Source organism: Strongylocentrotus purpuratus, unplaced genomic scaffold (assembly GCF_000002235.5).
Source record: "Strongylocentrotus purpuratus isolate Spur 01 unplaced genomic scaffold, Spur_5.0 spur5_scaffold_6, whole genome shotgun sequence".
In the NCBI taxonomy this organism is placed as follows: domain Eukaryota; kingdom Metazoa; phylum Echinodermata; class Echinoidea; order Camarodonta; family Strongylocentrotidae; genus Strongylocentrotus; species Strongylocentrotus purpuratus.
This window is the reverse complement of record NW_022145612.1, coordinates 39,910,475-39,938,138: the sequence shown is the minus strand read 5'-3', so window position 1 is coordinate 39,938,138 and position 27,664 is coordinate 39,910,475. Positions and strand designations below refer to the sequence as shown.

The following is a 27,664-nucleotide window of genomic DNA, read 5'->3' as shown; positions in this document are numbered from 1 at the left end:
TATGATCATATATTGTGTTGGCCTAATGACAATCATAACCCCCGGCAGGCCCCCCCCCCCCCCCCCCCCCCCTCCCCCCCCCCCCCCCACATAAGCTGATTTCATTTTTAATCGTTCTTTCTGGAAGTGAGGCTAAATCAATGAAGTTTTTAAAAATATGAATAAGTCTTGGTCTAAGAATATGTAATACACGTGCATACCGTGCAAAATGGCCAAAACATCGCACAAACCGGGCCCTTTAAAACAGCAAAATAAAGGCCATAAAACTGGACGGCATCGCAGTAAAGGAAAAATTGACGTAGAATTAAAAGGTAAGTTACGAGAATGACATTATGTGGTAATATTGTTTGCGAAATAATACATTTTACGTGGTGAATCTGAGACTCTGATTTCCGGTGACATGAAGGCCCAGTCCCACACATACAGATAAGTGTGGTAAATTATAGTTGTAATGTTCAAAGTTTCAGTTTTGTTGTTCATTTTGTTGTATTGTTCTGTTCTCGGTTTTTTAGGGGTTCCTATGCATATCTCTATGCTAGGACCTGATCAGAGACACGTCTTGAGTAGCAAATATGACTGTGAGTGCAGTGAAACACTGAAAGTTCTGAGAAATCATGACCAGATCAGATCTAGATCTATTATTATTTTTTAAATTTAAGATAGACTAGACTAGTCTAGTCTAGTCTAGGCAAATTCATGCAAAAAAAATATATTCAAAAAATTGACTTGAAAACACATCACACAATTAGTCTAAACCGAGTCAGGAGCAAATTTGAAGAAATTATATTTTTAAATGTTGTAAAACCAAAGATATAAGAAGAAAACTGACCAAGTGCAAGTATCTGTACTAAAAATCGTACATGTAAAATTGGTCGTAGACATTCGACAGCTGAATATGACGCGCACGGTTGCATTACGTGCGTTCTCGAATCCAATATTGTACCTCACACACACAATCTCGCCATACCGCGAATGGTCCGTCTTGGGGAGCTAGCCGGCTGAGAGTTTGCAGCGATACCAACGCAGCTTCGGAGCTCCGCAGCGCGCCATTTTAGCGGGACTCGGAAAGGTTTGCGATAGGAAGGCAGCGGCCTAGCTTTTTGCCCAAACAACGCTAGATCGGCTGCTGGCAAAATGAAAATAACTACGATCGAGAACATCGTCGGTTTCTTATCTTTTCAGTGAGATAATTCTGAATTCTAATTGAGACTATATAATAAATTAAATCGACAAAGAAACCTCGGTAGAACTCTTATAACTATACAAAAGCTAGACCGAAAGCTTCAGTCTCTATACCGTCGGTTGTTCCACTGAGACTACGTCTGGCTCCACTAGACCTCCGGTTATAGAGACAGAACGATCGCCTATGCCAGCCTATGTTGAAGATATCACGGCTAGATTTTAGCCGTTAGGCTCCTCCCACAAACAGGAAAAACTGTGCGCCATCTACACGTTCGTAATGGCGTTATCACAGTTTTTCCTTCATAATCATTTTTGCCTTCGGCGTAGACTAGAAGGGATGAGATTGACGGCAGCAAGAGTTTAACACGGCTTGCAAGATTTTCAACATGGATGTCGATTTTGACCCATAATTTCCTTAAAGGGACCATTAAACGGATTATTTCAATCAAGTTAGTAAGTGGAACCGATGTATTATAGCCTAGGCCTAATGTAAAATTGGATATGCACGAGGTGAAATGACATTTTGGGGGATTTTGGCGGCATAACAATACGGCCGTGGCAAGTTTGTTCATGTTTGTGGGAGGGGCCTAACGGCTAAAATCTAGCCGTGATATCTTCAACATAGGCTGGCATAGGCGATCGTTCTGTCTCTATAACCGGAGGTCTAGTGGAGCCAGACGTAGTCTCAGTGGAACAACCGACGGTATAGAGACTGAAGCTTTCGGTCTATACAAAAGCTTGTTTATTTCTTCATTTGACATTTTGTTTTCGACCATTTTTTTGTGCGCGAGTCAATGTAAACTATGTATTACCAAACTTTCAACACGCAAGGAACGGGGAACACTCGCGGACCTCGTAACAAATTCGTTGCACAAAAAAAAAATCAAGGGTGATTTTGAAGCAGTGAAGAACATTGGCGCTGCAATGCGCAGAAATATACTTGAAAGAAACTTAAAAAATAATACCTGAATTTTCAGAAAATTGTATTTGTATTAGTGTACCTAGATGTGACTTGTTTATTAATCAGATTTTATGAAGATTTGTCGGGAAAAAATGTCAATTTTTCCCGTTTGGTGGTCATTTCTAGGCTAATATTTTAAAAGTTGCATCAGTAATGGGCCCGATGTTTCTCTTATCGTATGTAATTTCTTCATAGATTAAACATAGGATGGTTAAGGGTAAGACCAGATAACATTATAAAAAAGATATATCCTTCCACCCTCCCATATCCAAGTTTTGGGCTGATTATTGCCGACCCACCGCAGCAAGGCCATTCAGATTTTCGTACGCGCGCAAAGCGCCCTCTAGTGCCCCATGAATGTGCCTATTTAAGAAAGAAAAACAAAAGGAGAAAGAAAGAAAGAGAAAAATATATAGAGGTCTAGATCATAGAGAAAGAAAGAGACAGAATTGAGAAAGAGCTATTTAATAAAGAGTGAAAACGTGTCGTCACTCTCGTGAATCATGAATGATGAAAATAAGAAAGAAGAAATTTAGAACAAAATAACAACATTTGCTTCCGTTTCGTGAGCTGGGGGGCACATCTTCTTTTTATCATGTTTACTTGGCAGTTTTGCACATTTGCACTTGTGTCTTTTAAAAAATGAAACACAATAAAGACCTAGATAAAATAGATAGATGATTAGACAAGAGTGACTTTACCAAACACAACTTTGATGCCAAGTGACAGAATGGAAGTACTTGATATATCACTCTCACTAAATCATTACTTCTTCAAATATGCACTTGTAAATTTTGTCACTTTCTTGAGAATTTGATAGTCATTTTAGAATGGTCATGGTTGCTTTTTTTTCTCTCCATTTCCCAGGGAGAGTAACTGCCAAAGCCATTTCAAAGAAATGGAAGAAGGAGCTCAGCAAGGCCGGTCGCAGAAACAAGGTTCGTCTAATAATCATCAGAAGTTAACTTCAAGCAAGACGTGAATAATATATTTATAATAATGTTTCTTTCATTGATAGGAACTGTTTGAATGAGAAGTCATTATAATGTCAGGGAGTAAATAAACAATTATCAATTTGAATAATCTTTGTTTTATTATGCCTCAGTTACGAAGTAGCCGGAGGCATTATGTTTTCGGGTTGTCCGTCCGTCCGTACGTCTGTACGTACGTCTGTACGTACGTACGTCCCGTTCTTGTGATCGCGTTATCTGAAGAACCGATCGATGGATTCCTGCCAAACTTTGGTCATGTATGTATCTTGCAGAGCCGATGAACTGATTAGATTTTGGGGTCACGAGGTCAAAGGTCAAAGGTCACAGGGCTCATTAGGTATGCAAAAACAGCTCGTGATCGCGTTATCTGAAGAACCGATTGATGGATTCCTGCCAAACTTTGGTCATGTATGTATCTTGCAGAGCCAATGAACTGATTAGATTTTGGGGTCATGAGGTTAAAGGTCAAAGGTCACAGGGCTCATTATGTATGCATAAACAGCTTGTGATCGCGTTATCTCAAGAACCGATTGATGGATTGCTGCCAAACTTAGGTCATGTATGTTACTTGCAGAGCCGATGAACTGATTAGATTTAGTGGTCATGAGGTCAAAGGTCAAAGGCCACAGCACACATTATGTATGCAATAACAGCTTGTGATCGCGTTATCTCAAGAACCGATTGATGGATTCCTGCCAAAATTAGGTCATGTATGTTACTTGCAGAGCTAATGAACTGAGTAGATTCTTGGTTCATAAGGTCAAAGGTCAAAGATCATGGGCTCATTATGTATGCAAAAATAGCTTGTGAACGCATTCTCATTAGAACTGACAGATGGATTACTATTTAACTCAGGACATCTTGCAGAGCCAATGAACTGAGTAGATTTTAGGGTCATGAGGTCAAAGATCAAAGGGTCATATATGTATATGAGAAATTGCTTGTAATCACGATATTCTGAGAACCTGTCAATGGATTACAATTGAACTTGAATCCAAAAAATTTCTTCTGTTTTGGTTTGTAAAATTGCTCTATGACGGAGGCATCATTTTCGACTGCGCGCAGTCGAATTCCATCTAGTTGTAATATATGTTGAAATAGTCCAGCCAAATTTACACTGTCAGGACGGCCCAATCCTTTTTAAATTTGCCTTTTCAAATATTTTGAAAATAATTTGTCCTTTTTATGTAAAAAAACATTGAAAAAGTGAATTAATAGAAAAATATAATCATTTTAAACAATACTTCTATGATATTGCCTGTATGTAAATAATATACAAGTTATTTTGTTTTTCCCAAATATATTAAATTGTAATTACACTAAAACATTGAGTTTGGTTTTTACCTTTCTCCCACTATATTTCTGCGAATACATACATGTATGTATAAACCTGCCAGCCTTTAAGTAAATTTTTGTTTGTTTTGCAGGCCCTCCAGCTTCGCAAAAAGAAAAGAGATGATCTTCTCAATCAGAAGAGGATAGGGGGTCAAGAGGCACCTCCAAACTTAGTGGTAAGTTAGGCAACACTAGCAGTTATGAAATATTAGATAAAACTTCCTTTCTAAAAGATAAAGTTGAGTTCTGATCATGCACTTTCGAAGGAAACTGTTTAAAAGTGATTCGGAAAGGTTGATCATGTAGCACAAAAGTATTGGTATTTACCTTGATGTTTCGGAATCCTCAAAAAGCTCAGAAATTATTTTCACCTTTCCCAGAACTCAACGTTCTCTTTAACTAGATATGTATGTTATGGTTTCATTCTGTAGAAATTTTGTAATGTTTCAAAGATAAAGTTGAGTTCTGGTAATGCGATTCCATTGTGAAAGAAAAGGTGTGGAATGGATCAGAAAAAGTTGATCATGTAGCATGTAAGTATTGGTGTGTACTGCAAGGTTCTGCTTCTAGAGTCATCAAAATCATAATAAATTGGCCCAGTCTTGGTAAAGTAACAAGCTGTACACAGAAAGATATGGGACTACGCAAATGGTGTCAGGCCTACTTACCTTGATTTCCTTATCTTTCTATGCTCATTACTCAGCCAGTATACATTTTCTACCCAAATTGTTTGACAAATGACATTTATTTGTAATCTTGAACATTCAATTTAAGTTTCGTTTGATTCTGTGAGAATTCATTTTCTTTTTTACCAGAACTCCAGTTTATCTTTATTTTTGAAATCTATTCATTTTATGAATAAAATGTGTATATTTTTATAATAAGCTATTCAACAATAAAAATGTAGACAATAAGGAATAGACCTACCCATTATTGTATCTTTGATTTTACATGAGAAAATATTAATGTTACTCATGTCGTAATTGTGATATACCTTTCTTCTGGATGATCTAAATCCATTAGCTGGTATTCTCTGATGCAGACTAACTTTAGCTTCAGAAACACAAGTGTCAACCCCTCCCATCCCTGGTAGTTGGGTTTTCTGATCTTATTGTGACTCAGATGACCAGTTCCTAATAAATCCAAGAATGGGATTAATTTGATCTACTGTATTGATTATATATATAGGAGGACTAAGAAGGCAAGTTTTTGCTTGTGGATAATCATTCAGGAAAAGTTATAGCTTTATAGCATTGTATCCTAGAGACCAGGATAACTGCCTTACTGAAAGGCACTGGTATACTGCCTCTGTCTAAAACCCATGACTATATGGTTCAGTTGGTGTTATTAATCTATAGTAGAGACACACTTCTAAAAATAGCCACTAATATAATGTAGCAAACGTTGCTAATTTAGACACCATGTTTTGCATACAATTAGGGGTAGGGCTAGGGTTGGTCTCTACTACTGCTTTAAAAATTGTCTTTGTCTGGTTCCAAGATATCCAGAAATAAATTATGCAAATTAGCAACCCTCTCATTAATTCCACCCCTTTATTACAGATGGTGATTCCCCTTCATGGAACCATTAACGTTGATCAAATTATTGGCTACTTGAGGGCAGCAGACAGTGATGCAGTGGAGTATCCAGGCAACAGTAGTAATCTCCTGCATATTTGGTAAGATAATTTTTGCAACAGTTATGTAAATCTTTACTTTATTCTAAAGGTTTATTTGAAATACAACAACTATCATATTTGGATTTGGACTATGTTTACCAATTAGTGTCAATCTTTTAGGTATATCTTCAAGATTTGATAGTAACTCGTCTTACATATAAAATGCCTATATCATTTTGATGACTTCATTTGGTAGAAGGTTGGTACCAATGATTGGAATTAAATTTTTTTTTAGAAAATTGCACTTCGCATTATTCAGTGCCAGTTATTCTTTCACGAACCTCAGTCTTTAATTTGGGAATAGATTTGGTGAGCCGATTGCTAAAAAGAAATCTAATAATAATAATAATAATAATAATAGTGTAAGCTTTATTTGTTTGTAAACACATGTTTATTTATAAACACATCCATTTCAAATTTATATCTTTTGTTTGAAAGCATTGTCATTTCCACCCTGTCATACCTAATGAATAGATGACCCTACTACTTTGAATCATTGATCGAGGCTATTTTTGTATTCACATATTGACTTCATCTTTTATGCAACTCTTACTTTTTTGTAGCTTACCTCGCTTCAAGAAGAGATTCACCATAGTTGTACCCTCCACCAATTTGTCTGCCATCTTGGATACAGCTAAGGCTGCTGACTCGGTGCTCTGTCTGGTTGACCCCACTCAATGCTGGGACGAGTGGGGTGACCTCTGTCTTTCATGCCTGTTTGCGCAAGCTTTGCCTTCAGTGACATTTGCTACAAAGGTATGTTCGTGATTTTGAATTACATTGCATTGTCTATCGGACGTCTTTTTCAGTTTCTTTTCTTTATTTGATGTAGATTTCCAATGATATCAAGTTGAAATTTGTCTACTACATTTATGGCTTCTTGATATCCTTTAAAGGTATAGACCAGTTTTGGACCCCTCCCCCTCCCCTCCTCTCAAAAAATGAAATGGAAGCTCTTAAAGGCCCACTGCACTACTTGTAGCTACTTGCGCCCTCTATATAACAAACAATAACTAATCGGTGACCATTGGTCCCCCATGATCCGCTTTTTCTTATGTTAACTGAGAGCTGAGTTGATGAGATAACCACCTGTCCAGTGACCTTGCAGGGCAGTCTAATCCCTCCTATAAACTACGGCAGATAAGCTTTAATACAAATCATGTGAAAGAATATGTTTTGACTAATACGTGATGATACAAACTTTGCCGGGAAACCGTCTACTAATTGATATATTTGGAAAATTATTATATCTATCCATACCGGATAGATATCGCGCAGGTGACGCGTAGTCCCATATACATCTTTCTGTGTACAGTGCTTGTAATTTTACCAAGACTGGGCCAAATTTCTTATCATTTTGATGATTCCAGAACCTTGCAGTACACACCAATACCTATATGCTAAAGGATCAACCTTTCAGATTTATTCCATAGCGTTTCTTTCACAATGCAATCGCATGACCAGAACTGGTCTTTACCTTTAAGACAAGTATTCTGTTTTCTATCAGTGTCTGCCAAAGTCATGAAGAAATCTAAAGTGCGCCAGAATAAAAAAGATCACTCTCACACAATTTTGTCCAAACTGACAGAAGTATGTTTTGGGGATTATATTTTGTTACGAAGGAGAGTCCTGAAATGATTGTTAGCATTTGGAAACTTTTTATTGTGCTTCGTGCTTTGTATAGGAACGTATACATAGTGTCTTTTTTAATCTGCTCTTCAGCTTGAGATTGTATTAGATTTAATGATATGATACATGCATGCCTTAAAGGGATTGGGTAACTTTGTCTCAGATTCTGAAACAAAATCCTGGATTTAGCTCATGCTGCAATGATAACTATAAACCTTTAGGTCAATCAGGAACCCCAAGACTTTTACAAGCTGATCGCCTGTCTTATTATCAAGATATTTATGGTTGGAAATCGAAATTTAAAAACGGTTTTTATAACACTACAGTCTATTGGGGGAAATGAGTATGGTAAAACTGGTCACTCAAAGATTTGTACTTTTTTGAGGCATTTCATGATCATTTTGAAGCGCAATTTTTCTAGGGCTTCAATATTACACTTTATCACAGACACTGATAACACGTAGGGCCATGCATCTCAGATTTAACATTGTTAAATGATGCCTATAATATCTTTTATCTCTTTTTGGTCGCACCTTAAATATTTCGTGCATTCTACCAAACAGGGGATGAGTGATGTACCAATTAAGAAGAGAAATGATGTGAAGAAAACATTACTAAAGCAAATAGAAAGGAGGTAAGTCATTGAACATATTTCAGAAATTGTTTGGTTTTAAAGGAATAAATAGCATAATCTGATGATGAGATCTTGTTCATGTTACAAATGAGTATTGGAAAATTAACACAATTGGAAAGTAACACAATTAGTTTGACATTTGACGGTATGGTTGTATTTAAAGTTGCAATTGATTTGATATCCTAACAGTGAATTTGTAGAGTATAGTGTGATTATAGCTGGTTCCAGTTATTATATTTGAAACACAAGACATATTAAGTAAACTGTTGTATTGGTAATGCTTTGGTGTGGCATAAACTGATTGATCAATATTGGTGTATTGAAGCATAAAGATGTCAGTACAAGAAACTATGTAATCTAATTTCAAGCCAGATCATTTTTATTTTAAGGACTCAACAGATATGTGCCACGCTTGTGGTGTACATGAATTTCATTATTAGGAGTTTCACAGAGTTAAATGCAATATTTCATTTGTGAATTTGAGTATTGTCATATGACCTCACAAAATTGAATTGAATTGAATGTCTGTAAGTGTGCCTGCATGGACTATCAACAATTCTAATCTCCCAATTTCAGATTCCCGAGTGGCAAGCTATATACAGTAGACACTGAACAGGAGAGTATCTTACTACTTCGACACCTAGCAGAGCAGAAACTCAATACTATAAAGTGGCGTGACCTACGACCTCATGTGTTGGCAGATGATGTGACTTTTGAACCCAACAAAAATGAGGTATGCTTATCTTCTACACTTTCAAGGTTAATTATGGCAATGACATCGTCTAGGTCATATTTGAGGGGTTTTGTGAGAACCCTCAAGGTCTCTAATTATGCTGAGGTATTATTTCAGGCATGCATAGAATAGGTCCAGTGCAGGTGATATGCACCATGACAATATCTTGTGTAAACACATTGATGCAGTTAAAGATTTCACCAGTGAAAATTCCTTTGTCAAAAAGTTCTGTTTTTCTTCTGTTTATGAGCTCTGTACGTTTGGATGAGTTGTTATTGGGAGTAGATATGTAAAGTTGGTAGAGAATTGAATAGATGCGTGCAACTATCTACAGTGTCAATTTGCCACTACAAATTTCTAATGCTGAAGCTCTTTCAACCCACTGTGGAACACAGGATGGTAAAGGAACTCTTAAAGTGACTGGTTTCCTGAGAGGATCATGCCTGTCTGTCAACGGTCTCGTTCACCTGCCTGGCTTTGGAGAATTTCAGATGAATCGCATTGAAGCTCCCTCTGACCCTTGCCCTTTGAACCCAAAGAACGTAAGGAGAAAGGGCAAGAAAGCCGAGGATGGCATGGCTGTGGTAAGTCTATCAGTTGACTTGAAATTTGGCATCTTGTTTGATAGAATGAAATTAATGTATGAACGAACATGAACTCAAACTGGTTGTGTTAATTAACTTCTAACTGAATTGTTATCCTCAATAAAAATGCATGGCAATTTGAATTGTTATGATGTTACTATTGATTTCTTGAAAATTTAAAAAGATTTGAGAGCTAGATGTCAGATACAATAAACTCATATTCTGATATAATTAATTCATATTCAGATATAATTAATTCATATTCAGATACAATAAACTCATATTCAGATACAATAAACTCATATTCAGATACAATAAACTCATATTCAGATACAATAAACTCATATTCAGATACAATTAATTCTTATTTACAAGTACGATAAACCCATATTTGCTTGAAAATAACGGTAATGTGATAGCTATAAAGGTAACTGCTATTGCTGCTCCTGGTGGTTCTATTTTTCAGGAGGACGATGAAAATGAGACAATGGAGGAAGGTTCGAAGCTACTTGAGGTCGTTGACCCTCACAGTCAAGAATCACTGCAATCAGAGGCCGTACCTGATCCTATGGAGGGAGAACAAACATGGCCGACTGAAGAGGAACTAGCTGAAGCTGAAGGTAAGAAAAGTACAGCCTTGTATTCGGGCAAGTCCAAGCTATCTTGTCCCATACATTACTGACCACATCTAAGATTTTAGTATGTGTGATCATTGCTTTAAGTTATAGACACAAAGTAGTGGGCCCTCATGGGGAATTCGACACTATTCGGGTGTATACCCAGATAAAAGATGTTGCCAATCACCAGGATTAGCCTTCAGTTTTATGACAAACAAGCCGTATGTAAGGTATTTACATTTTTCACTTATTCCCCCAGACAGTAAAGTCATTATCTGCACCCAAAGGCTCTCTGAGAGACTAGGGGGTTATTTTTGTATAGGACTACGGGTTCGCTGTGTTCTGATTAGTACACCCATTAATGGTATTTCCACCAAGTCTGGGCTCAGCGAATTATGGTTTTATTCACGTGGAAACTGACGACCCTCTCCTTGTAATAGCCATACTAGAGCTCAGATCCGGCAAAATATCAGATGGAGTGACACGTTAAATGTTAATTTAGTGCAACGTATGGGACACAAAATGACCAGAAACCTTGGTTCTGCCCATTCATGAAGAAAGATTAAGTTGAAGCTGGTTGAACTGGTTGTTCTGCTGATTTGTGGAGAGCAAGTGCCAAGAGCTTTTAATTGTCTGCACAAATTAATGCAATACTGTAACAAACAGAATGAAAAATGAAAATAGTCATGAAATTCAAATGAGAAATTGATTTCATTATGAAATGATTTTTGTTGGTTTCAGTAAGAGAGTTATGGTGTTTTTGTTTACAGGTTGAAGTGGTTGATACTTGGTTCACCATAAAGCAGTGGACTAAATCTACCCACTTAGGGTCTAAACCTGGACTAAAGTTAATACTGGTAGTTTATTTTATGAGTACTAGCTTTTGACTCTGCTCATCCATCTGTGACGAGGATGAGAGTAAATGAAACCCATGTGAAAATAATGGTTTAAACAGTTCTAGGCTTCTTCTGCATTCTAAGAAATGTTTGTATGATTTAAACCCTTTTTGGAGACATTATACATTTATATTCCAAATATGGATAACAATTGATATGCCCTTCTTATACTTTTCCAATGTTCTTCCTCTAGCTGCCTTGAAAGAAGAAAAACCGGAGCGCATCGTCAAGAGGGTACCGAAAGGAACATCAGACTATCAAGCTGCATGGATTGTTGAGAGCGATGGAGAAGAAGAGGAAGATGAGGATGAGGTAACAATCTAGTGAAGTATATTTATATGAAAAAGGAGAGCCTGTTTGCTGTTGAAAGTATTTAAAGGGCTCTGGGGGAAAAATTCTAAAAGAAAATCATGAAGTTCATCGTGGGTAAAACCCCTCCAATTCAGACATTTTCGAGCAAAGTTATGAAATGACTGTTGTCTACAATGGTATTTAAGAGGAATATCATATCAAGTCATCAATAATCTTAATGTTTCATTGAGACCTGTACAGTTGGGCATTAAAAGTGTGTTTTGAGTTCATGTGAAGTTTATATTTTGTAAGAAGCATTTCTCATTGCTTTCATGATGCTTTTGCCATGCAAATGCTTTTACAATAAGTTATTAAAGTTCATAGCCTGTTTTTTTTAGATTAATCATGTAATATATTGTATAACCGATTGTTGTAAAGCGCATAGAGAATTTATTATCATGTGCTATATAAAAATGACTTTATTATTTATTATTTCTTTGACTAAAAAAAAAAGAGTGAAACTACCTTTATTATGACTCTTTCCATGACTGTAGATGGCCCTTAAATTCCACTGTGCAACCAATTTTCTAAACAGTTGTCATTAATGAACTCTCAAGTGTAAGACATTTTACTTAAAATTTATTTCTTGGGTGTTAAATTGGGCTTAAGATATATTCCATGGAAATAGAATTAATACAGGCTAGCTCCCCTGTCTCAGTGGAAATGACGTGGCAATTCTCAGTCCAAATTTATTGTTCACACATCCATATTTCTTGGGTGGGATTAGCTGCCCATGGCATAGAAGGTTAAGCATCTCTTTACACATATGAATAGTGTAAATATACTCCTGTATTCTAGTAAAATTTAAACCTGAAGCTGGGCTCAAGCTTTTGTTCAAAAGCAGGTTCAACAAAGGAAGTTAGTCTAATTAAGTTTTCCTTTTGTTAGACATGATCTTACCGGTAGATCCAGGGTCAGGTTTAACCAATTATAAGCGTACAGTCCTTTGAGTATTATGTTTGTTTGCTTTTGGTAGGAGAGTGATGATGATGAGGAGGAGGATGGGGATGCCATGCTACCGGAAGCGGAAGATGCAGAATCCGTAGACGAGGATCCTTCGGAAGCAGATGATATGGAGTTTGAGACGGTTTGTAGATTGCTGTAAAACCACAAAACTTTCATGTGCATGAAACTGTTTGCAAGTGTTTTTAAATCATGAAAAGTTCATGCCATCAAATATTTTAATCATAAATGTTTTAAAAGATGTATATTAATTTACTGTTCATAGATGATGATTATAATAATTTGCAATTTTCTAGGTGTAAACTTTTTTTTGACTCACACAGTAGTGATACTCTGTACAATACCACAGTCAATAGAGAAAGGTGAAGCAATCACAACCAAGTTTGTTTTGGGATTATGAGCGAAGAAAATTGTTGTTGACAATGGTGAGTTTTAGGCAAATGCATATAAAGTGTTGAATTCAATTGGTGAAGTCTTTTTTTCTTTTCAGGTGAGCATCAGTGGTGGAAGCAAGGAGAACTATGACGTCCATTTTGACGAGGAGGAAGAAAAGACATTGTGAGTATTTTGATGTATGTAATGTGTAAGAGCTGATTGTACTTGATAGGGGTAATACCATCAGGGGCGGATCTAGGGGGGGGTTGGCCGTTTAAACCCCCCCCCCCCCTCCCCTTGGGGCGGCCAAGTGAAGAAAAAAAAAAAAGGGAGGTAAAAAGAAGAAGTAAAACGGAACGATTTTTGAAAAATCCTGGATCAACCCCCTCCCACCCCCCCCCCCCCCCCCCCCCCCCGCTCTTTGGCAAAAAGCTAGATCCGCCCCTGACCATACCACGTGTATACTGTGATATGGACTGTAATACAAGGCCTCGCCTAAAAAAGAGTTGATATTAGTCGCAACTATGTACATAAGAGATAGGGGACTGCAAACTTGGGATTGATTAGAGGACTTGCGATTGATCCAAATCAATTGCAACTCTTCATATGACGGTCCATGTCTCATGGGCCATCTCTCTTTTTTAAATTACAAACTGGACAAAGTGGCATACTATGTTTGTGTGTTCTGGTTTTCCCTTGCAGTTTCATATCAAACTTTCAAGGCCCGAAGCATTCAGCATAGTGTCTTGAGATCAGCTTACACTAGCCTACATGTATGATATTAGGTACAAAGCTTAATGGATCCTAATATTTCCTATTCTCTTAATAATCGTGGATTATGAGTGCATATCTGACAAAGGCACAACTGTTCATTTTAGGCATCATTTAACAATTTTAAATCTGAGATGCATGGCCCTACGTGTTATCAGTGTCTGTGATATGGTTAAAAAAATGGATTGGGTATCTTTCTCTCAGATTCTAAAATAAAAATCCTGGATTCAGCTCATGCATTTTAAAATTGTAAAACTGGAAACATTGTTAAACAATGCCCTTAAATTACACTGTCGGCACCATGTGTACTGTGCTAACATGAAAGTGTGCTGGGCAATGACAAAAATGGAGCAGTCATGATTGCTTTCTGAAGTCCACACAAATTCCTGGGTTAGAGAGTGGCAAAGTGTAGATGAGTGCATTGACAGGTGTTGGTACCATGCCTGGGATTAAGCTTGCACCAGGAGATCTAAAGTCCATCAACTTATCCATGAGATGGCAAGGCATTCGTCCCTTTTTGTACCTAAACATTTACAAATAGAATTCTCATTGGTGACTCATTTTCTTGTTGTTTGAACAGGTTAGAGAAGTACAGAGAGGAGAGGAGCCATGTTATGTTCCCTGATGAAGTCGATACTCCCATGCATATGTCTGCAAGAACAAGATTTGCTAGGTGAGTAGTAACGTTGAAGATGGTAGATTGCAGGTGTAGTATGTGGTAGGTACTGGACAGTAGTTAGTAGATGGTAGTGGTAGATGGTAGATTGCAGGTGTATTATGTGGTAGGTACTGGACGGTAGTTAGTAGATGGTAGTGGTAGATGGTAGATTGCAGATGTAGTATGTGGTAGGTACTGGATGGTAGTTAGTAGATGGTAGTGGTAGAATGTAGATGGCAGGTGTAGTATGTGGTAGGTACTGGACAGTAGTTAGTAGATGGTAGTGGTAGAATGTAGATGGCAGGTGTAGTATGTGGTAGGTACTGGACAGTAGTTAGTAGATGGTAGTGGTAGATGGTAGATTGCAGGTGTAGTATGTGGTAGGTACTGGACGGTAGTTAGTAGATGGTAGATTGCAGGTGTAGTATGTGGTAGGTACTGGACAGTAGTTAGTAGATGGTAGTGGTAGATGGTAGATTGCAGGTGTAGTATGTTGTAGGTACTGGACGGTAGTTAGTAGATGGTAGTGGTAGATGGTAGATTGCAGGTGTAGTATGTGGTAGGTACTGGACAGTAGTTAGTAGATGGTAGTGGTAGATGGTAGATTGCAGATGTAGTATGTGGTAGGTACTGGATGGTAGTTAGTAGATGGTAGTGGTAGAATGTAGATGGCAGGTGTAGTATGTGGTAGGTACTGGACAGTAGTTAGTAGATGGTAGTGGTAGATGGTAGATTGCAGATGTAGTATGTGGTAGGTACTGGATGGTAGTTAGTAGATGGTAGTGGTAGATGGTAGATTGCAGGTGTAGTATGTGGTAGGTACCTGATGGTAGTTAGAAGATGGTAGTGGTAGATGGTAGATTGCAGGTGTAGTATGTGGTAGGTACTGGACAGTAGTTAGTAGATGGTAGTGGTAGAATGTAGATGGCAGGTGTAGTATGTGGTAGGTAATGGACAGTAGTTAGTAGATGGTAGTGGTAGATGGTAGATTGCAGGTGTAGTATATGGTAGGTACTGGACGGTAGTTAGTAGATGGTAGATTGCAGGTGTAGTATGTGATAGGTACTGGATGGTAGTTAGTAGATGGTAGTGGTAGATGGTAGATTGCAGATGTAGTATGTGATAGGTACTGGACTGTAGTTAGTAGATGGTAGATTGCAGGTGTAGTATGTTGTAGGTACTGGACGGTAGTGAGTAGATGGTAGTGGTAGATGGTAGATTGCAGATGTAGTATGTGGTAGGTACTGGACTGTAGTTAGTAGATGGTAGTGGTAGATGGTAGATTGCAGGTGTAGTATATGGTAGGTACTGGACGGTAGTTAGTAGATGGTAGATTGCAGGTGTAGTATGTTGTAGGTACTGGACGGTAGTTAGTAGATGGTAGTGGTAGATGGTAGATTGCAGATGTAGTATGTGGTAGGTACTGGACTGTAGTTAGTAGATGGTAGTGGTAGATGGTAGATTGCAGATGTAGTATGTGGTAGGTACTGGACGGTAGTTAGTAAATGGTAGTGGTAGATGGTAGATTGCAGATGTAGTATGTGGTAGGTACTGGACTGTAGTTAGTAGATGGTAGTGGTAGATGGTAGATTGCAGATGTAGTATGTGGTAGGTACTGGACGGTAGTTAGTAGATGGTAGTGGTGCTGGTAGTGAAGATGGCAGATTATAGAAAGTATAATTGAAACAGTTGTCGTCGTGCCATTTTGGCAAAGTTATTGCTCCCATGCAGACAAGATTGTTGGGTGGTGGGGAATCTGACTGTCAGTGCATGAAGGAAGAAGATAACAATTCTCATAATTAGTTTGTTATGGAAGTATAGTAATGATGATAGCGTGATCAGTCCTGGAATAGTAATGTGATGATAATTGGGAATTATTAAGGGATTCTCCAGTTAGAAATAACACTTAACAGTGTATTATTACTTCGAACAGTCTGTCTCTGGTTTCAAATAGAATGCCATTCCTACTTGTCAGCATATAAAATGCCCACACACACCATTCGATCCACAATGATATTCACATCCCATCAGGGTACCCACTTTGTAAACCTGGGTAGAGAGAGGCAGTGTAGATACCCGGTACATCTTGCACAATGTCTCTGAGTGTTATACCAGGGGGGTGTTTCACAAAGATCCTTAAGTAGAACTTAACTCTAAGTTGGACTTAAAAATTATGGACAGCCATTGGAGTCTTTAAATGAAATATATTCAAAAGCAGAAATTCAAGTATTTTAGACTTTTTATTAATTCCACATCCAGAACATGAAATCTCCTTGATGATAGAAAATATGAATGATTTCAATAAACAATGAATGCCTTTCAAAATAACTTTTACAAAATATTTTCAAAGATGCTAATGGCCTTCCATATTTTTTAAGTCCAACTTAGAGATAAGTTCAACTTACGATCTTTGTGAAACACCCCCCTGGATTCTAAATGATGTGTACACTTCCAGTGAAGTTTTAAATCTTCTTATCTTTGACGGATAATTAAATTGAAGTAAATAAATGGCCCAAATTGTGAGGTTAAAGACGAGGTATGACTTGTTTCAGGTATCGCGGTCTGAAGAGTTTCCGATCATCACCCTGGGACACTAAGGAGAACCTTCCTCTGGACTATGCTAGGATATTCCAGTTTGAAAGCTTTGACAGGACCAAGAAGAGGGTGCTATCTACAAGGAATGAGGGGCTTGCGGAGGTAAATAACAAAGTCAAAATATTTATTGAATATGAACCTGCTGTAAAGGAAGCCTGGAGGAATGAAATTACATCATAGTTGTCTTAATTATCTTATATGTAAATTGGGCACAATGGACATCGGCGGAAGTTTGGATGCAAAAAAAATTCATTTAGAAATTGGAAACCAAGTATAATGTTATTAAAAGAATGCTTGCTGAAGTAAAAATATTTAGAATTCATAAAAGTAATGAATCTCTTTATAGTTATTCTAATAGTTCCCAGACTTTTTATGAAATATTTGTGACATGTCATACCAGGTACATACCGGTATTTAATAAGCCGATCGTTAATACAATGCGGTGTTGAAATGAAACATGATGCATCAGTCCCAGAATTAAAAGGAGAAGACAAAGGGTAAAATGTATGTGGACGATTTGCACTGACTAGCTTGAAAGTGAAAGTAATTTAAGAATATTTTATCTTGCTTTTATTGTATAGGTTGGAAACTATATCACAATCCACATAGAAAATGTACCAAGAAGTGCTTTTGGTAAGTTTATTTACTCTCTTGATCATATTCATACAGTCCTGTCCATCACATTACATAAGTGATATGGGGGTGTTTCACAAAGATACTAAGTCGAACTTAACTCTAAGTTGGACTTAAACATTATGGAGAGCCATTTGTAGCCTTAAAATAAGATATATTCATAAGTGAAAATTCAAGTATTTTAGACTTTTTATAATTCCACATCAAGAACAGGAAATCTCCCTGATAATAGAAAATATGAACGATTTGAATCAACATTTTATGCCTTTTAAAATAAATTTTACCAAATATTTTCATAGATGCTAACGGCTTTCCATAATTGTTAAGTCCAACTTTACTTAGAAATAAGTACAACTCAGAATCTTTGTGAAACACCCCCCTGGGATCTATCCACAGATGTCAGATATCTTTATCTGCATGTTGTGCTATCCTGCATTGTTTATTTGATTTTGATGACATAGGTATTAATGTAACATAAAAGAACTATGGCCTTATGATGATCAAATCATGAAAATGTGCTAACATAACAAAGAAGAAATATGACCTAATGATGTTCAAATCATGGATAGGTGTTATAATAACATATAAGAGAAGAACTATGACCTAATGATGTTCGATTGCGTACCTAAGTACATAAGCATTGTAAGTAATAATTTCTCTAGGGTCTTGTTATTGCCCTCGATTCTTGTGGCAGATTCTTTTCCAGTATTACGATTGATTTATTGTCATACTTCTATTAATGTGGATAAAGTTTAATTTAAAATTATTTGTTTTATCTATAGATGATTATGATCCATCCCATCCACTCGTTGTGTTTGGTCTCCTGCACCATGAACAGAAGGTAAGTGTGTGATATAGAAAAGTTTGTTTTGCTTTCGTTTATAAATGTCTTAATCGTAAGCTTCTCCTGATAAGGAACCCCCCCCCCAAAAAAAAAAAAAAAAAAAAAAAAAAATCATTCATTGTTAATAGGTATTTTTTGTAATTATATTTGAATAATATTTGTTGTCCTTATTCAAGGCTCCACACTAACTCTTTCGGAAGGGGGTCAGGTTTAAATTTTTTTAATGAGGTGTATGTAAAAATCTTAGAATTTGGGTGTCCAGACGTAGATTTGTTGGCGCCCATGTGTCCTGTGCTCCTGTTTAGTGTTGAACCCTGCCTTTTTCATCATTCCATATTAATCTGATTTTGTGATATTCTCACTTATAATCCCTTTGAAATTGTTATTTCCTGATTTAAATGCATCTCTTGATACCAATTTTAAAGGTAATACAAAGTTTTGGTATGGGGTCATGAATTTGGTTCAAATGAACATATTGGAAGCATAATTCAGTGGATGTTGTCCCGGTTGAAATCGAGTCTAAAGTTATGAAATTGTAAATAATACACTCTTTATGTTGTATAGCCCCCTCTCAAGGTCAAGATATTAATTATGCTATACAACAATGTTTCTTGACTAGAATCTACCAACTAGCTATTCCCGTTTGGAAATTATATATCACAACTATAAGTATTCTGAGATTTTCATGGTCGCAGCTACCATTGTATGGCCGTAGGCACTATTTGAAATGTAGCAATAATCTCTGAGCAGTGTTCTCGAGGCTTGCCCTTTTCTTTAAAAAAGAACTTAACAAAACTTAGAATGCTTGTAGAAAGTTTTGTGTGAGTCTCTTAGTTTGCTATGCAAACTCCCTATTAGCATGCACATATACAGCTTTGTGAGTTAGAGGCAGGAACCCATTTCCCATGATGTATGTCATGTGTGTGAATGATATCTTCTCCTTTTTCCCTCAGATGTCGGTTCTTCACTTCACCCTGAAAAGACATCCAGACTTCACTGAACCAATCAAGTCCAAGGTCAGACATATTGCTCTTCAAATCCCTCGAACAGATTCTGTGCTAGCTCTCCCACAAACACATTCTTGGTTCATTAAGCGAATGGGGTTAAAGATAAAGACTAGTTATGGTCATGCGATTGCATTGTGAAAGAAACATTGTGGAATTGATCAGAAAAGGTTGATCATCTAGCATATAAGTATTGGTGTGTACTGCAAGGTTCTGGAATCATCAAAATGATAAGAAATTTGGCACAGTCTTGGTAAAGTTACAAGCACTGTACACAGAAAAATGTATATGGGACTATGTACACGTGCGCGACACGTGCGTTATATCTATCAAGTCCAAATAGATATAATAGTTTACCAAATATATCAATTAGTAGGCGGTTTCTCAGCAAAATTTGTATGATCACGTATTAGTCAATATTCTTTCACATGATTGGTTGTACGCAACATGAAAAGGAATTTTGCAGTAAGATAAAATCACTGCTTTACACAACAGTAGATGATTTACGTTCCAATTTGCACTACAAATAACATTTACATTACAGTCTTTGTGTAAGTTGTCCTATTCAGATTTCTCAACCTATTGACAAGAGTGAGTTTCTGTAGTCGTATAAAGTTGCATCTCAGAATTATAACATTACATACTCTATTTTTTTGTATGTCAATAAATTCTAATCATAGAGGTAAATCCTAATTCAGAGGTATGTTTTTTAACCCTTTTCCATGTTGCTGTAGGACCGTCTTGTGTTTCAAGTTGGTTACAGGCGATTCTCAGCATGTCCGATCTTCTCACAGCACACATCAGGCAATAAACACAAGGTAAATTATATATCTCATCTCCTTGTTCTCTCACCGTTCACGAATAGATGTTACTCTGTAAATCGCTTCATCTGTCTGCTTCATCTGATGTTAGTACAACAGTTCATGAATGGCACAAACGAATATAGACGTCCAAAAGCTTTTTGTCTTGCACTCACCAGAGAAAATCAAAAGAATGGTTCTGTATACTTACCAACCATCTCTTTAGTTCATGAATGCATTCAATCTCCTTTTATTTCATGAAATTTGTTTGCTTGCTTACCACAAATCATCCCAAGCTTTTGGTTATAAAGGAAGTTTAAACCTGTGAAAATGCTACAGTACTTCTCTTCATGGATCAACACAAGGTCTTTTACGTTTTAGTGAACTATTTATTGCTATCTTTGCTGCTTTTATCTCTTTATGTGAATTCTAATTATTCTTTCTTTAAAGTGACTTTGTAACATTGTTGAAGGTTGATGAAAAAAGTGCTTAATTTTTGTATAAAATGTTACTTACTATATTCCTTCTACTGTACTAACCCTCTGACATGCGAAAAATCCTGAAAAAATTCTCAAACCACAAAGATATCTATGGTTTTCTTTGAAGGCGTCGATGTACGACACCCTCTAACACTGATTAACAGTAAATTCTCCCAACCATTTTTTAATTTCCCAACCGTTTTTCCATGAAAAAAAGACATAAAACAGGCTATAAAAAATTTGTCAACACTTAAATGTCTGGAATGGAATGTAGAGCCATTTTATTGCTTTGTGACGATCTCAATTCACCTAAAATGTAATTAAATTGTAATAATATAGTTGGGAGAATTAAGGAATCGATCAGATCAGTTTTTCCCAATTTGTACCATGAATAATGGTCCGTTTTCACTCAAATTTTCAGATTATCTTAATTGTACATCTAGCATTGAAGTCACTACCTTAGCACCACTGTCTCTCATCTGAACAATGTTACCAAGTCCCTTTAATACAGGATACCGGTAGTCAACTAATCTCCTAACTGTGTTCTTACAACTTAAGTCTCTCAATTCGGATGTTGTCAAAATGGAGAGTGAACCCAAACCCTTTCATTTGACCTTTCACTATTGATGATGAATTTCACTCACATATCATTTTTCTTGCTCTCTTTGTGCCCAGTATGAGAGGTTCTTTCCTATGGACGCATTAACAGTGGCTAGTGTGTTTGCACCCATCACCTTCCCTCCTGCGACGGTCCTAGCTTTCAAAGAGTTGGCGGATGGTAGGTTGTAGCTCAGTTTTGAGAAAAATATTTCATGAGTTGCAGGTCACCGATTTTAGGTTATTTATTGTAATCTAAATGTGTGGAAGAGTCACAAAATTATATCTATATCTCTTTGAGTACAAACTCGCTTTCAAAGAGTTAGCGGATGGTAGGATTTAGTTCAGTTTTGAGAAGAAAAAAACACTTTATGAGTTGTAGGTCATGAATTTCAGGTTATTTATTGTAATCTACATGTGCGGAAGAGTCAGCAAATTGTAATTATATCTCTGTGAGTACAACCAAATAACATACTTCTCCATACATGTTCAGAAGAAGGATTCAAACATCAGCTAACTTTTGAATGATGTGAAAGGTTTTCTCCTAGGTAAATTGTTGTATTGCTTAGATTTCTTTGTTATATCTGTATTATATAATATACAAATTTGGATATTTGGTATACGTCAAACTTTTGTAAATCAAGTTGATCTTGATCATCTTGTATCATCAATTCTGGATCTCTCATAGTGAGGAGATGATGATTTGATGATTTATTATCTTGATGTATTTTGTAGGATCCCATCAGCTTGTAGCAACAGGGACAATGCTAGGAGTGAATCCCGACAGGGTAGTGGTCAAGAGAGCAGTCCTCAGTGGTCATCCGTTCAAGATCATCAACAGAGCGGCTGTGGTCAGATACATGTTCTTCAACAGAGGTGAGTTAAAAACAAGACAAGAATACATCATCTGTAGCTGCCAAACATTCCATTTTCCCGTACCGGTAGTAATTTTTTTCCCTCCAAATTACGGTATTACGTTTTTTTCTTCATAAAATGTTGGTTTTTTTTTTGGTTTTTTTTACAAACCGCACGTCAAACAACTGCCCTAAAATGTTATTTTGATCACAAATTCAATAGAAAACTATCGTTAAAACATACTTGAAGAGAAAAGTATTCTCAAAAAGAATGAAACGCCAATAATACGAAAATAATAACAACAAAATACTCGTAAATAAACTGTAGGTCCTAATATGGAAAAAAACAGCATGAGGAATGGACATTTCTGCATTGGAAGTTTCGTTTTAATGGATTCCTTTTTTTTGCTTGAATTTCCTCTTTTTTTTGCCATCATGGTTCCTTTTTTGGGTCGTACAAGGTTGGCAGCTCTGATCATCTGCCGAAACCCCAAAAGGCAATCATTCTTATGGTACTTTGAAGCGTGCACCTCCTGCCATCCTGGCTCAAGATGATTCTAGATGATTCTAGAACAAGTACCCTCCTAGTTCAACTACCTCCCCCCCCCCCCCCTCCCAATCCAGACATCTACTTATCTCGCTTGAATATTTGTATGACTATTAAAATTGTTTAAAAGGGATAGGCATGGAATAGATTTTTGATCACTCTTTATTCTTCCTGTACACAATAGGTTGTATATATATTCTTTATATTTTTCTTTTATTATATTCTTTTTTTCACACTCCAAGATTATATAATTTCAAGTTTTCCTTTGCTTTCATCATTTACAGAGGACATCATGTGGTTCAAGCCAGTGGAGATACGCACCAAGTGGGGCAGAAGAGGGCATATCAAAGAACCGTTAGGTAATACAGTCAAACCTGCTTTAACGACCACCTGTCTACAAAGACCACATTTTTTAGTTTCCCTTGAAAATGGTTTCTCATTGAAACATGTACTAAAGGAACCTGTCTACAAAGACCACCTGTCTTCAAAGACCACCTGTCTACAAAGACCACTTTTTATGTTTCTTTGGGCGGTCACTATAGACAGGTTTGACTGAAACTATAAGAAATGTTGACTTAACATTCTTGAATCCTCCACAATTGCTTCCTTTGATTCTTGGTATAATATGTTATTTGTACATGGCATCTTACATTTATGTTTATATGCTGAAGACTAAATATCACTATGACTTTCTTTGCATGCTTGAAGTTTTGTTTAAACTTTTCTTCTGTGGTTATTCTTATAAAGAAAATTGAATGTGTAGCAGGATTATTATGCAGCAAATTATGATTAGAAAAATGATTTGATATACAGGTATAGCAAATTTCACCCAAACTGTAATAGAGTTTAATATGCATTCGGACTATCAAGATAAGCTCATGCTTCTTTTCGAAATTTAAACTGAGTTCATGAAGTATGATAGTTGATACCATGAAACACTCTTTGTACCAAATTTTGAAAGGAAAATAAGGAATTCTGCTCAATTTTAAACTTTTTGCATAAAATCTGAGTGTTAAAGGTACTATGTCCCTTTTGCAGCCAACCTCAAATTCTGTAGAACTTTGCAAGAATTATGAATATGTCATGAATGTCCTATCTGTGAAATTTAAACGTTAGTAGTGTCCTCATATTCAAATTATGCAAGGAAACCCGTTTACTTGCTAGACTTCACTGTCAGACACTATTGAGTAACTGACTGGCTTTTTATGCCTCCGCCACCGAAGGTGGTGCCGGAGGCATCATGTTTTCGGGTTGTCCGTCCGTACGTCCGTACGTCCGTCCCGTTTGACCGTTATCACAATATCTCAAGAACCATTTAAGATTTAAACTTAAGACTCGGGAATAGTATTTATCACCATAGGAAGACGATCTGATTAGATTTTGGAGTACGTAGGTCAAAGGTCACCGGTCACAGAGGTCAACTTATGAAATTCCTTGTATTGAGTTTGTTAGCGCGATATCTCAAGAACCATTTGAGATTTAAACTTCAAACTTAAGGATAGTATGTATCACCATAGGAAGACGATCTGAGTAGATTTTGGAGCACGTATGTCAAAGGTCAAGGGTCACAGAGGTCAACTTATGAAATTCCATACATTGAGATTGTTATCATGATATCTCAAGAACCACTGGAGATTTAAACTTCAAACTTAGTGATAGTGTGTATCACTATAGAAAAACAATCTGATTACATTTTGGAGCACATAGGTCAAAGGTCAAGGGTCATAGAGGTCAACTTATGAAATTCCATACATTGAGATTGTTATCATGATATCTCAAGAACCACTGGAGATGTAAAAACTTCAAACTTAAGGATAGTATGTATCACCATAGGAAGACGATCTGATTAGATTTTGTAGCACGTAGGTCAAAGGTCAAGGGTCACAGAGGTCAACTTATGAAATTCGATACATTGAGATTGTTATCATAATATCTCAAGAACCACTGGAGATTTAAACTTCAAACTTAATGATAGTGTGTATCACCATAGGAAGACAATCTGATTAGATTTTGGAGCACGTAGGTCAAAGGTCAAGGGTCACAGAGGTCAACTTATGAAATTCCATACATTGAGATCGTTATCGCGATATCTCAAGAACCACTGGAGAATTTTCACTTCAAACTTAATGATAGTATGTATCACTATATCATAATATCTCAAGAACCACTGGAGATTTAAACTTCAAACTTAATGATAGTGTGTATCACCATAGGAAGACAATCTGATTAGATTTTGGAGCACGTAGGTCAAAGGTCAAGGGTCACAGAGGTCAACTTATGAAATTCCATACATTGAGATTGTTATCATGATATCTCAAGAACCACTGGAGATTTAAACTCCAAACTTGTTTAAATTGCTCTATGGCGGAGGCATCATTTTCGACTGCGCGCAGTCAAAATTCCATCTAGTTTTCTTCTTTGGTAATAACATACATGAAAAGAGTTGTAAAGGGTACATGAGCATTTGTCTACATCAATAACCCACTTCTTGTGATGGCAAATATTAAACTGATTGAATCTTTGCGCAGCTTAAACCGTGACCATTCGGTACAATTGTCTGAAAATCAAGACTATTACTTTTGGGCTCTATAGCCCTAAAGTCGATTTGACAACTAATAGTCGTTATTTTCCCACTTGAAGACATTTTCAAGCCCCACCTTTTTGGGGGAAGTTCTAGATTAGTATTATCTTTCAGATGCAGTTGGAATTTAACTTTTTCATTTTTTTGGCCTACAAATGGGACATAGTACCTTTAAATTTTCATTTGTATATCCCTGTAGGGCACTGCAGAGGATTTCTTTTGTTTAGAAGGCTTCATAGATGAATACAAGTGATCTTTCAAATTTTCATAACTTTTAATGTACAAATAATATTTTCCAGTTCATGTGGATATTGTTTTCCTGAAATGTGTACCGGTAAGTGTATACTGAGTACCGGTGGACTTTCTTTCTACTTTTTGTCATTTGTGAGAAAGGTGTAAATGCAGCTAAACATTTTTTTTCCTTTTTCCCTTTGTTTTTCTAGGCACCCATGGACATATGAAGTGTATCTTTGATGGGAAGATGAAGTCTCAAGACTGTATAATGATGAACCTATTCAAACGCATGTACCCCAAGTGGACCTATGATGCAGTGGGAGTAGGCACGCTTCATATAACTGCACCAAGTCAGCACTTCACAGATGACATGGAGTCCCTGTAAAGTCCTATTCCTAGCTCACTCCCTTCATTTCTAATTACCCATTGAATAACTTAATAACCTACATATTAAAGGAGGCATGTTGGTTCAGTGGAAGAGCGATGGTATTGTAACGAAGGGGTCCTGGGTTCAAAACCAAGTCAGGCCCTTGTGCCTGTCAGTATGAAATACATACTTATTCGTAATTACCAGATCTCTTTGATAAGACTTGCAGCCATATCCTTTGTTTGCTTGTCTACAAGCATTTACTGTCTTACTTAATCCGTTGAATTCTGAATTCTCTCATTCCCATAGACTTAATACATGAATTATCCGGTTTCCGTAGGCAATGGGTTAAAGATAAAGACCAGTTATGGTCATGCGAATGCATTGTGAAAGAAACATTGTGAAATCGATCAGAAAAGGTTGATCATCTAGCATATAAGTATTCGTGTGTACTGCAAGGTTCTGGAATCATCAAAATAATCCAAATATATCAATTAGTGGGCGGTTTCCCGGCAAAAATTTTATCATCATGTATTAGTCAAAACATATTCTTTCACATGATTGGTAATAAAGAGCGTCCATTTCATTTTTTGAAATTGGGGCGTTTCCAATACTGGTCTTTACCTTTAATTGGTCAGGTAAAATAGAGATGTCATTTTATTCATTTGCTCTTACCAGCTCTGATTCTTGTTTTTTTTTAATAATGAGATTTACAAAAGACAGATGATGCAATGGAAAGAATATATAATGAATATATAAAAAGCGCATTTAAATACATTATAATGAACCTTCTGATCCATAATATCTCATGATTATGATTGGCATTTAATATGTTTTTATAAATCTTTTACATGATTTATCTTTCAAACCAACAAACTTTGTTTTGAAAAAATTGATGCATCACACACTGTGTGTGTGTGTGTGTGTGTGTATTTATTTTTGTGTGATTAGTCTAAACAGGAAAAGGATGAAGATAAACACACCATTCATGACATTTCCAGCATTTGTTTTGCAAAATAACATGGTCTACACTGTGGTAGATTATTTAAAGTTTTAAACAATATTTTAATTATTATTAATATATTCAATTTTTTTTAAAGATTTCACAAGCCTCTCTCTGTCTAAGTACATACATGTGTATGTATGTTTTAGTTTTAATCAAGGAGGAATGTTACTATGAATGTAATAGTAATACCAGTAATGGTTTGTGTAAAATAATCATGAGACACCTGATTTTAACTAGCTATTGTTATTTACACAGTGAAACCCTATAGGAAATGATCTTATTATTTGGTGTGAAACCTTGTTATATCTGGGCGATAAAAAAATAGAATACAAAGAGTTGGGGCTACCAGATACCATTTTTAAATGAAAGGTTGTTATAACAGTGTTTGTATCGTTGTTCCACCATATTTGATGTATTTAAAGCTGTGATGAGTCAGTTACAGAATATCATTGAATTGTATTATTGTAGACATATGCATGCCTATGTTGACCCCAGTTTCAGATTAGAGAGAGAAGAAGAGTTATTTAGACATCTATAGCATGTTGAAGTTTCATACAGTATTTTATCCTGTCATGGGAATTGTATGCTGCACAAACAGCAGCCATGTACAGTATATTGAGAAGAAAATAAATTCAGTCAACAAATACTGTTTGGTTAACTTACATTTTGGTTATGTCTGTTCTGTTTTTAAATAAGTCAGCTCATAGGCATTATCTGCACATGGGTATATAGATAAAGATAATTTGTACAAAAGTGCAAAACCC

At 36.5% G+C, this 27,664-nt stretch overlaps 1 protein-coding gene across 1 annotated transcript; it reads left to right on the top strand.

The window, feature by feature from the left end:
* Nucleotides 1-178: 178 nt before the first annotated feature.
* On the top strand, nt 179-26,331 carry LOC594000 (pre-rRNA-processing protein TSR1 homolog). The gene is made up of 22 exons (XM_030999899.1): nt 179-311; nt 3,011-3,081; nt 4,563-4,646; nt 6,033-6,148; nt 6,712-6,904; nt 8,341-8,411; nt 8,988-9,144; nt 9,540-9,728; nt 10,195-10,348; nt 11,435-11,553; nt 12,569-12,679; nt 13,046-13,113; nt 14,282-14,374; nt 16,912-17,056; nt 17,536-17,587; nt 18,370-18,428; nt 19,385-19,447; nt 20,170-20,253; nt 21,390-21,492; nt 22,047-22,187; nt 22,997-23,071; nt 25,737-26,331. The coding sequence occupies exons 1-22, from the start codon at nt 209-211 to the stop codon at nt 25,910-25,912; spliced, it is 2,427 nt and encodes an 808-aa protein (XP_030855759.1). The 5' UTR covers nt 179-208; the 3' UTR covers nt 25,913-26,331.
* The last annotated feature ends 1,333 nt before the right edge of the window (nt 26,332-27,664 follow it).